The sequence below is a fragment of the Lacerta agilis genome, chromosome 2, assembly GCF_009819535.1.
Source record: "Lacerta agilis isolate rLacAgi1 chromosome 2, rLacAgi1.pri, whole genome shotgun sequence".
NCBI classification, from domain to species: domain Eukaryota; kingdom Metazoa; phylum Chordata; class Lepidosauria; order Squamata; family Lacertidae; genus Lacerta; species Lacerta agilis.
The window spans coordinates 37,473,965-37,486,185 of NC_046313.1; the positions used below are offsets into that span (position 1 = coordinate 37,473,965).

Here is a 12,221-nt window from a genome sequence, read left to right on the forward strand (position 1 = left end):
CTGCCAAACTAATGTATCAATCGGAACTCAGGCTGCAGTCCTGGACTCACTTCCCTGGGAGTAAGCCCCACTGAACTTAAGGGGACTCACCTCTGAGTAGCCACACATATGATCATAGAGTTATCCACTGTTATTTCACATTTCCTGGTGTATTCTGATGCAGTTTGCGGATCAAGAACATATCAAAATGCATGCACATTTTGAAAGGAAATAAATTTCAAAATACATTTTAATACTAATATTAAAATGTGAATTTTCATGCAGCTTTTCTTTGAAATCATAGATTCATGCAGAAGTGGAGTGCAAGGGAGTTAAGGGTCAATGCATACAGAAGAGACAGAGACCTGATTAGACTGATATGTCATTTCCCTAGTTAGGATCTGGGAGAGAAAAGTGTGGGTACTTGGCTCACATACCTGGTCTGGCGCAAAGGGATGGGCAATGAGATGCACAGGAAGGGATCAAAGGTGTTGCTCTGCTTTAGGCAGTGAGGGCAAGTCAAGGAGGACCTAGAAAGGAAGGGAGAGAAACATTGTCAGATCCCACGTCAAGGGATAACTACACCAGTGAAAACGTAGGGCTGACCTCACATTTTGTATTGTAGGAATGTGAAGCTCATATCTGGCCTCAAGGCTTAAAAGGAAAACTTGTGGAATGCAGAATAACTAAGGTCCTAAGAGGTCACCCCTTGTCAAATTTGCCCGTTAACAACTTGGAAATAAACACTGCTGAGGTCCACAAGACTCGCTTCCCAGTAAATTTGTTTAGATTTACCATTTTAATCTCACAGGTACAGTTGCATTGCTCCAGCCAAAGAGCTGTTCAGGGGGCCCTTTGTTCTACAAAAAGAAGGTTAAGTCAGTAGACTCCCCACAGAAGAATGACCACAAGGAAGATCTGCACCCAGTCTATGAGTATTATCAAAAGCAGCATGATACTGAAGTCACTTTGAGGAGCTTAAGATCAGACAGTTAATAGTTCTAAATTTGTACAGTATCCCTGTAAATTGACTTGCCATAAATGAATACACTCTTCCCTGTCCCCCGGGCAACAACCTTTTTGGTTACTACACCCATGCTCATCCTCTGTGTCACTGTGACCAGTTCCATGCCACAACCAGCGATTCTTTTATCTACAGGGTAGATACTACAAAGTATTTTGAAGCTCTCGTCGCTGAATGAAACTTTTCTCTCCCATTGTTGCCCTGGGGGTGGGAACATGTTTTACACACATGCTAAAAAACAAAGCTGACCTCTCAGCTCACATCCAACACTGAGTTCACTGTAATAACCAAATCGTATTTTGTTCATCCAGCATAGTGTCTCTTCCTGACACTTGTTTGTAGCCTCATAGCACCAGATCCATTTCTGTGATGGAGACATTCTGTGCTTCACCAAGATGATTTGCGGCTGACTGAAGCAATTCCCTTGATGCATATCAATACATACCCTTGGTTTCAAATAACAGATAAAAGACCAAAGCTACAATATTGCAAGCAGGGCTCATCCCTGCTCTTTCTAGGCACAGGTCCAACCTTTAAAGCTCCAAGTCAGAGTGCTTATTTTTTGCCCCACTGCTTTCCCAAAGAAAACTGCTCTTTAACGCTGAATCGGAACAAACAGCAATTCGTGCTGTTTGCTCCAATTCAGCAGTAAAGAGTGGGTTTTCCACAAGTAGCCCTCCACCAGCAGGGCTAGCCCATTCCACCAGAAGCAGACTTAATTCTTCAGCCGTGAACAGAGCCGATCATCCGAAGTGAGACCAGCTTTTAATGAGATTGGCTCAGTGGTGCAAGTCCTAGCCAGTTAATGGGATTGCACCTAACAAGATTACCTGGGAGTTCAGGCTCCAGTATGTGACATAAAAATAAAAGATTCCCCAACAGAAAGAAGAAGTGAGGGTTAGACTCAACAGGCAGAGCTGAATCCATTCTAGAAAGGAAAACAATCAACTACTCCCTAATACAGTAATAGAAAGTTATCTTCACCTACATGGATACTTCAGGTAAGTCCCTTTTTCATCAGAGGTGCAGTCTCACTTAAATATACAGGTGTGCTTTCAGAAGGACGCAGGTAACACCCTTCATCATATCATGCCACCCAAAAGCACTACAGCATTTACTTTTCTGTAGCACAGTTTTGCTAAATGTGTACCAGAAATTACCCAAAACGACCCCCTTTGGGCATGCATTTGTAGGCATGGAGGCACCGTGCATTCCCCCCCCAAAAAAATACATCCACAACACAGGATTTGGCATGGTATCTGCATTCAGTTAGACCAATCCATTGCACTAAACAGAGTTCTAGCAGATACATGTAAAAGGCTCGGCTCTTGTACCTGTGAAGGAACAAAAACGGAGAAGGTATTTGAATGCTTGGCCTCCCCCCCATTGAGAAACTGCAGCCAACATCTCAAGACTAATGGCCAAACTAAATGTGACAGGAGATCAGATTGGCCAATGGATTTTTTCTTTGTTATAAGGTGTTGCAGGGGAGAAGGAAAGATTTGGATCAAGGGCACAGCACTGGGAGACAGCCTAACCACCACTCCCGCCATCATTTACATTTAAATCTGCCCTCTAGGAAGCTGGTATTAGTTAGAAGCTGGTGGGGAGTCGGGTATTGTGTAGCAGAAGCCGCTTTGCTCAGTACTTAAAGCTTGCCCTATCTCCTTCTTTGCAGCTACCCTTGAAATATTATTTTAAAAGACACCGAGTCCTATTTTTATCTGCATTCTTTTGCTCCCACTCACTTTCACACAACCCCACTGCATGCACTAGCAGCCTGACTTTGCCAAGGTGAAACCATCAACAGAAGCAGACCACCTCCCCTCCCTCCAGAATTTGACATCCGGTGCACTATTTGGCCTCCTATATCATCATCATCACCACCACCACCGCCATCATCATTTAATTAATGAGGAACACAGCTCAGTCAGTAGAACATGAGACTCTTAATCTCATGGTCATGGGTTCGAGCCCATGCTTGGGGGAGGGGGATTCCTGCATTGCAAAGGGTTGAACTAGATGGGCCTTGTGGTCCCTGCCGACTCTACGATTCTATGATTCTATAAGGAAAGCCCCACTGAATCAGGCCAAAGGCCCATCTGGTCCACTAATGTTCTCAACAGTGGCCTACCAGATTCCTACGGGAAGCTTACAAGCAGAACCTGAGTGCAATAGCACTTTCCTCACTTGCGATTCCCAGCATGTCAGAGGCATGGTGTCTCTGATCCTGGAGTTAACACATAACCATCAAGATAGCCTTATCCCAATGAATGTGCTTAATCCCCTTTTAATGCTGTCAAAGGCAGCAGCCATCATTACACCGTGTGATAGCAAAATCCATAGCTTAACTGTAAGAAGAGTCCTAGTGGATAAGATCAAAGGGGGAAATGGATGTCTCCGACTGCAGTAGGACTTGAGGCTCCAAGTTCTCTCTCTCACACACATTTAAAGAAAGGCCTCAATATTGGGGAGCCGGAGCACATTTCCCACGGAAGAAAGGCTGACGTGTTGGGGGAGGGATTCGTTTAGAAAATGCCTGAAGGGGGGAATAGCACTGAGGTTTACAAAATTATGCACGGAAAGATAAACAGCGAGAGGGAGAGAGATCCATCTTCCCCCTCCCTCTGCCATAATACTAGAACTTGTGATCACACAACGATTCTGATTAAGCGGTAGATTTAGGGCGGACAAAAGAAAGTACTTTTTTTTCCCACACAGCTAATGGAATTTGCCACCAGAAAGATGTGGGGACGGGCGCTACCTTAGATGTCTTCAAAAGAGGATTAGACAAATTCACAGAGGGGGGAATCGGTCTGTCAGTGACTATTGACCGTAATAGCTAAACTCCAAGCTCAGAGGCAGTTGTGGGGGGAGGTGAAAGAACAGAAGAGGGTTGTTCCCTTTGTGTCTGGGCTGCGCAGAAGCATCTGGCTGAGCACTGTGGGAAAGAGGATTCTGTGCTAGGAGGAACTTTGGAGTGATCCAGCGGGGCTCTCTTTACCTTCCCTGATCACAGTGCCAGAATACAAGAATGGCTATCAATGGCGCTGTGGCGGCTCCCCCCCCCCCCCCCGCCCAAAGACCATGCATGCGTAAGAAACCCTGGCAAACTCAATCTCCCACCTGCTGCCAACCCTGCTCAGGTACCAAGTTTTGAAGAAGTGCTCTATCCAAGCTCCGCAGGGATATTATATATATTTAATGGAAATAGCCAGTTCACCTCCCGAGCTCTCGCTCTCGCGTCCTCCACCCCCCGCAAATGAACACACACACTCGCGTTCTAAATTAAAGTCAAGCCAAACTCTGAGCCCTACTTTTTCCACTCCTTCACCAGCCAGCTCAGAGCGGAGCAGCACTGCACCGTTAATAGATCGTTTGCATATAGACAGGCTTTGACGCACAGATCTGAAGTTGGCAGGCTGAAAATGAAAGCGGCCCTTTTTAATAAGCATTAATGGGAAAGGGATTAATTGGGGAGTGGAGAGCCGCTTGGCATGCCTGGCGTGTCTCTCTCTGCCAACCAGCACGATGGGAAAGGGGGCCTTTTGGGGGGGCACATGGGGTTAGGCTGGGCATGGGGGAGGCTGGCTCAGCAAGGAGTAATCTAAAGCTCTTCTTCTGCTTCACTGCAGAAGGTGGGTGGAATCTTTAAACTGCCTCAGACACCACGGAAATTGCAACCACCACATGTAGGCGCTATCGGAGAACAGATTTGCAGTAAAGCAGGCAGCAATTTTTTTATGATGCGGTCCGGAGGAAAACAACAAAGCCTCTGCTGACCGAGGGCGCAATTTTGTTGACTATTTAAGGAGTCCCGGGCGCTCCTTTTTATTTTTAATGAAAACCTACACTTCTTTCAGTTTCGGAAACCGATAAAATTTGTGCATTTGTTCATTTCTCTTCCGCAATAATTGTTCAGCTCCACTAGGCACATGGAAGGGCATGAAGATATACAGAGTAATGACACCCTGTTGCTTCCTAGCTGCCTGCCCTTCCCTTGCACACCAACCTGCCTCCCTGGCTTCTGAGATTGCACCAACCATTGCCCACAAAAACAATCAAACTCACATTCATTGCCATAAGGGCTAGAAACCTGACCCCCCCCCCCCTGCAAATATCAGGCTACCGAATTTAATGCTCCTTGCAGAGCACACACAAAACCATGGTGTATATATATACACACAGCATAGGCAGAACCCCACGTAGAGCAACTGCCCTGCACTTCTATTAGTTTTTGCGATGGCTCATGCTAGGAAATAAAGCCCGCCAAAATGAGACTTCTCCGGAGCTCAGGAAGGGGCCAGTTCTGTCACACGGGGCCATTTCAATTTCCTGCCAGAAAGGATGTTTTTGTGCACAGGATGCAAGCTGGGAAGTGGCGTGTGGCATGCAAAGCAATGCAGGGTGGGTTGAGGGGGGCCTTTTTTCTCTGAGCGCATTTCCAGGTGGAAATGTTTGCTTGCATGGATATCAGCCGGGGAAAGTAAGGTGCTGAAAAAGTGATTTTCCCGGAGCCCAGTGTGTGCCCCTGCAGCGTCTGCCTAGCTACCACCACGCCAGCCACCCTTTCAAACACTACAACGGGTTGCCATGGAGATGGCTGCAGTGTCACACGACAGAGCAAAGCAGTGCAAGCCTGAGACTTGGGAATGAACATGGGGGATTGGGGGGCTGGCCTCTCCTATCTTCCACCTCTGCTCCTCCAGAATGGGGAATGGGGTTAATGCAAATTCTCTAACTCATAGGAAGCAATAGCTGCAAGGCGCCACTGTAGCAGGGTGTCAACGGCCCTAGGAACACCTCTGTTGGGCTGAGGGTGTGACAAGTGAACTAGTTATTATCTGTTTATTAGCAAAATATCTGTCATTATGAGGGAAGGGAGGGAAGATTTGTGCATTGCCAGGATCTGTGGGGGAATACAGCTGTCTACTCCGTGGAGCTCCTTAGCAGTAGAGGTTTGGCAAGAACCATTCCTGAAACATGAAAACTGTATTATTTAGACAGTCCTTCACAATCTACATTTCTCTTTTTAACCAACCAATATCTATTCATGCTTTGGATGACGTTTCACGCATACTTCTGTGGATTTTATATTTTTGCGTGATATATTTTACGAAGGAGCAGATTATAATATTTAAACTAGGCAAAAATACAGAGCACACATTACAGTGGGCCACACAATCACTTACACACCCAAGCACTGTTCAGTGTGTGATGAGATGAGCTCTTCCACTCACCCCAACGCTGTATGCAGAACTGGATGTCTTGAGCAGGCAACACGCAAACAGATGTAGTCTTCCTTTCCTTCCCCCTGAGATATCTTTATGAGGAAGATCACTTTTGGGTCGCCCACCACTGAATGAGAGTTTTAACACAAGTCACGTGTTCAAATGTGACATCCTTTATCCTCTGCCAGATGACACTTGCTCAGATTTTAAAATGCAACGGAAACCACCTTGGACAGTGCAATCTGTGGCCCCAACTTAGACAAGGCATTCTGCAGATCTGGTGATGGGCGGTTTGCCAACTAAGTGACAGGTAGAAGCAGCAATAATGGATGGGCCACTCAGACAGATGTAGCATCTGACTTTGTTCCAGTTCCATTGGCAGGGGGAGATCTCCCATCATGATTGCTTTTGCCGCTGAAGTGGCACCCATTGCTGTCGACACAAACTTCCGAGGTTTTTTTTGGCATATGGTGTGGAGTTCAATTGAGGCCACCCTCCAGAAGGCACCACTGAGAAAACTTGTTTCATTTAGTTCTCTCCCTACATAAGGTCCTCTAAGCACAAGCTGTAGAGGTCCACATGCACAGGAATAAATTTAACTTTGCAATCTCTAAGCCACTTTACTCTACTAAAGCCTGTTTGACATGCTCCAGCCCCTTAATGCAGCAACCTTTTTGGTTAACAGCTGTCAGCTTCATTCTGGCTCCACAAGTGTCACTGGCTCCACCAGCTTGCGTGCCGCACAGAGGACAAGTCCAGATGTCATCACTCTAATTCCATGAAGATTTTGCCAGCACCTGAGATTTCCTTATTTTCTAAGCACAACTCATCTCAAAGGGCTCTGAACCTTTCCAAAACCCACTTTCTGCTTGTTGGTTGTTTCAAGGCACCTCTTCTGTTCTCCAAATATAACAAAGCAATGCAGATGTGGTTCAGGAATAGGAATGACCAAGCCTTATTCTATTGACCAAAAACCCCAGCTGATGCACTTCAAAACTCATAAAACTGGAGCCAAGCCAGGATATGTTTCCATATTTTCACACAAGCTCTGGCAGCACTGCACAATACTCAAAGGAAAATACTGGCCTGAAGATCTGTGGTGCTAGCTAACAGCAGCTGCTCCAGTTTTGGTCATGCTGTGATAGCAGCTGTTGATGCTATCACAGGTACTAGATAACAGCATCATAGCTGCTTCTCTTCCTACCTTATTGGTAAAGACTGGAGTCTCTCCAAATAAAGGCTGGGTGTGCATGTCCAGTTCTCCAGGAAACAATGGGGTTTTGTCGGCAAGAAAATATCCAAACACATAGAATCCTATGTGCTGCAGAACAAATAGGCTTAACAAGCAAACACAGAAAAGCATGAGAGATAACCAGGATACACAAGTGAAAGTGCTTCTTCACACAATGCAAAAATAATTGAAGAATGTGTGGCCATGCAACTGGTGAGTGAAACAGGCTGGATCAGGGATGGGGAACCAGTAGCCCTCCAGGTCTTGTTAGACTACAGCTTCCATCATCCCTGACCATTGGCCAGGCGGGCTGGGCTTGATGTGAGTTGGAGTCCAACAACTTCTAGAGGGCACTAGGTTCTCTATTCATCTTGTAGATGGCTTTTAAAAAATTAAATAAATTCATGAATGAATTCAATAATTATCAGTGGACAGGAGCAATGATAGTTTTATGGAACTTCTGCATTCAGAGACAAGAGTATCACTGAATGCCAATTGCTGGGGACCAGTAGCAGTTGAGGCTTACTGCCACAATGCCCAACTGGTGGGCATCCCAGAGGCATCTTATTCATCATTGTGAGAAGTGGGTTACTAGAGTAGATGAATCTTTGGTCTGATTTAGCTCAGTTCCTCTTGTGGAAAACCTACTCAGCAGCTTAGAGGCAAAGCAGCAAAACAATTCTTCCTACCTCTGTTCTACCTTGACTTATTAAACACTTTTCTGTTATATTAAACACTTCTATCCAGAAAAACATGGGGCAGAAACCAGTGCAAAGACACCCACTAATACAATGTGGATTCCTCCTCTCCACCCAAAATCCACTCTGGAGGGTTGAGAGAACCCCCAGAGCAGCACAGGGCGGGGTGGTGGTGAAATCATTCCATTGGACAAGCAGAAATGCTCACACTCATGGAACAATCATATTAGCATAATGCTTAACTCCACCTGTAGTTTGTAACAGGACAAAGTTGAATTCAGATTTAGCAATTGTCACATTTGGAGTCTGCCACAATATACCTGTTCAAGGATCCATGGATGCCGAATGTGCACAGGTCAGAAGAAGCAATAAAGACAGGGTTCTCCTTGAATGAATGCATGTAGATCAGGGGCAGCATTTGTTACCTCCAAACCTATGCATGTACAGCAGCCGCACAATAAAGGAAAGCATGAGTGTGACTGAAATGTCTGTTGCAACAGTGCCTCCAAATTTCTTAATAAACACTCAGAAGTTCATAACCTGCTCCTGGATATTTTGTAAATTCACAGATACGTACCTTGCTTGCAGGACCTCTGCTGGCCTGACCGGGCATCTGGGCCACAGCAGTGGGAATAATATAGCTAATTCAATTTGAGCCCAAGTTTCTGAAGCAAGTCAAGTTCACAGTGTAAGACTGAGTTGGCTTCGGTAAGCTGCCCTTCAGAGTAGAAACAGCAGCAGCAGCAACAATGGGTGTTGTGGCGCTTTAAAGATTAACAAGTGCACATGTGCCAAAGACCTCTAATCCTCTAGAAGCGATCCAGAAGCCCTGTGCCTTCAGGTTGCTTGCCATCCCTTCTCAAGAAGAAGATGGAAAGACCACATGGGAGAAAGGATGGGGTACTGCATTCCACAAAGGAAAAGCTCAGATTTTATTCGCAGGTCAGAAGAAGAAAAAACTTGACCGCAAATCCTTGCTCCTTTTAGCCACCCATATAAGAAGCAGAGGGTGTGGCCCCCTCCCTGTCCCAACTACTACAATGCCCTCTGGGCTGGCTAGTTGTAGGGGGAAGCACTGATGTGGAAGTTGCCCACAGGACACCCGCTGCACAGAACCCAGAGGAAGGGGCTGAGCAAGTGAAATGGGAAGAAACCCCTACAAATGTGCTACGTTTTGGAACTGAGTGACACCTGTTACTTCCACAAAAGAATCAGAACACAAGTGGCAGTCTGGATGGCAGCATGCTCAGCTGACACATCCACATGCTCTCCTTCCGTTCTCACAACCCTTCTTTGGGAAAGAGATGCCAATGCCCTTGAGACACTGGGAATGGTGGAGGCAAGTCCAGCACTGGCTTCCACTAAATTCTGATGATTGGAAGACGAGGGTCTGCTTCCTTGGCTGCTGTGTCCCTGCTCCTGCTGTGGCCTAGACTGAGCAAAGGCTCACCCTATTCAGTGCACACAGCAGGGCCATGTGGGTGAGGGGGGAGAGACTTACAATGGAAAGCTCTGGCAAGCGCTAGTCATTAATGCCTTATCTTCGAGAGCAGCCTCATGCCAGGAGCTTCAAACTTCACTCCGCTCCCAGCTCTTTCATCCCACCGCCAGAGACGCAAAACAGCAGTGTCAGCAGCAGGAACCTCGTGCATGGGCGTGCATTCTAAGGAAAGCACGGCAGCGATGCTTCCCTCGGCCTGCATCCAGCTCAGGGTGGCTGAAAGAGTCGGGAGCTGCTAGGCTTGCAAGACTGTGCTAAGGTGAGTCACCCCTGGCCAAGCAAAGGGGGACAGAGCCATGCCACGTTCTGTTCCAGTCCACGCTTCACCAGCCTCTCCGTCTGCACTGGGGTGGTGTAAGGAAAGGGAGACACTTATTCTGAAAGGAGGATACTTGCTGTTGAAGTCACAACCTGCAGCAGGGGTGCATGCAGTTGCATGGGTGCAAGGGTGCGCTTGCAGTCCAATCATGTCCCTACAATTTTTTGCGCAGCCCAGACGGACAAAGGAAGAGAGTAATGCTACAGTGGTGCAGGGAGTTCAGAATCAGTCGCCTGATTATCTCCAAAACTAACCCACTGATGCAGTATTTGTGAGTGCTAGACTGTCACAGTTGCTGTTACAAGCAGCTGAGAGGGAGGCAAGCCAGATCTGGTATGTCCAAGCTATATCACTGTTTCTCGCTCACCCTGCGCTTTCTGCTAGTCAGCTATTATGCTCCTTAGCTTAAACTCAGGTCCTCCAGGACTTTGGCCTGCCTGCAGCATCTCTCAAATGTTCTGCCATGGAGGTGCTCTGAAACATGGATTTGCACACAATTCTTGGCCATTTTTGGAAGTAACAAAATGGCGGAATGCAATAGGGTAGCACTTGGTCCCTTTTTACCTGTATTGTGCCTGGAAGTGGTTCTGCACAAAGCTCTGGCCCTTTAGCGGCTGGGCGGTTGGCTGAGCACTCACATTGGCGGAGCCCTCTTCCTGCCCAGATGGAAGCTGCAGAGAAAACAAGAGAGCAAGGTTGAGATACAGGACTGGGGAGCCTGCCCACCCCTCCAGATCTTGTTGGACTACAACTCCCGACATTCCACCTGCCGCTGAAAACACCTCCCAAAACAAACATTCTCCCAATGGACACTCAGCCAAATCCGCCATCATAGTTTTGCCTACCTAACACCGTTTTAAAAAGTGGGTTCTTCCAGTTCGTTCTCCCTGCTTTCCTCCCACCTTCTCTCCCTGCCCTTCTATCACCACCACATTTCTCTCACTTTTTCACATCTCCCACTCCCTTTCAGCAGCAAAATCACGTCTAAAAGGGGGAATAGAGAGAGTTGGTTAGCTGACCATGTTTGCTAAGAGGCATTAAAAAAAAAAGAATTCTGGCAGGGTTCTGTTTTGATGGGTTTTTGTAAACATTCACATTTTTGTCCTGTTTTGTGAAGTTGTTTGGATGAGAGAAGAGGGTGCAAAAGCTCAATTACCAGCTTCAAGGTGTTTGGGAATCTTTCACTCTCTCCTCATTAAATCAGGGAGAAGCAGGCTGAGCCAGCACCTGCCAGTCCCAGAACAGGACAAACACATTTTGTTGCACGCAGTGTGACAACAAAGGAATAAAAAAAATCTGCAAATAAAACAGGCAGGTTGGTCTCCCTAGGGACTAGAAAGGGACACCTGATCAAGCCCTATTCTTAGTGGAATGTATACTAAGCTGAAGCATGCAAGCAACTTTTGCCGCCTGAGTTGAGGACCAGTCAGTGGAATTCCTATATTATAGCCTTCCATGTGGATGGACCAACATTCCCATCAACCATTGGCCACTGGCTGATGGAAGAACAGGTCCCCCACCCTTGCTACATTACCATTGCTCTGCAGCTATTGCTTCCCACAAACTGCTTCTGCATGGTCAAGGCTCCATTTTGCAATGAAAGCATATGCCAGTGACACTTCTGCCTGGGGCCTACACAAGCACACTAATCTAAGTGCTACCAGCATGGGAAGTCACTGTACAATCTGGGAGATCTGCTTGGTTGCCGCTTGCTGTGACACAGTGCTCTGAGCATGCAAGCAGGCTTTTTCAGCAGCCGCTCCTGGGCTGTAATAGTAATCTGAATTGGGCCTCAGTGACCTCACGGCTCAGGAAGCAATGCTGCCCACACCTGCCCCCTCCTATTAAGACAAAGGAGATTTAACATTTTAATGGATTTCTCAAACGTAGCAGAATGGAAGGAAAAGAATTCATGATGCTATTAATCAAACCATTTGCCCTGTCTGGAAAAGTGGGTTTTTTTCCCCTCTATGAAAGCAAAGGAGAGAATTTCTCTTGCTACGCAAGGAAGAACAACAGAATAGGAGGGTAATAGCTCCCAGACTCTAGGAAGCAATGAGATTTCCCTAAAATGGGAGTTGATCTCCTAACATGGTGACACATTGGCTCAAAGAGAACTGCAAGAACTCAGTTATTTATTCTGTATTTTAATGAATGCTTTGTCATCTTTCAAATCATGCTGCTAGCCACACAAGGTGAGTTTTTTATTATTGATAAAGTGAAGTAAACATTTATAAA

General features: G+C 46.5%; 1 protein-coding gene across 1 annotated transcript in view; it reads right to left on the bottom strand.

The window, feature by feature from the left end:
- Positions 1-12,221, bottom strand: part of USP43 (ubiquitin specific peptidase 43) — an 84,153-nt gene that overhangs the window by 35,044 nt on the left and 36,888 nt on the right. Inside the window, exons 3-4 of the mRNA XM_033139557.1 lie at positions 10,548-10,654; positions 417-509 (exon numbers count right to left, since the gene is read on the bottom strand). Of these exons, the coding sequence (XP_032995448.1) occupies positions 417-509; positions 10,548-10,654 (200 nt within the window). The remainder of the gene's footprint in view (positions 1-416; positions 510-10,547; positions 10,655-12,221) is intronic.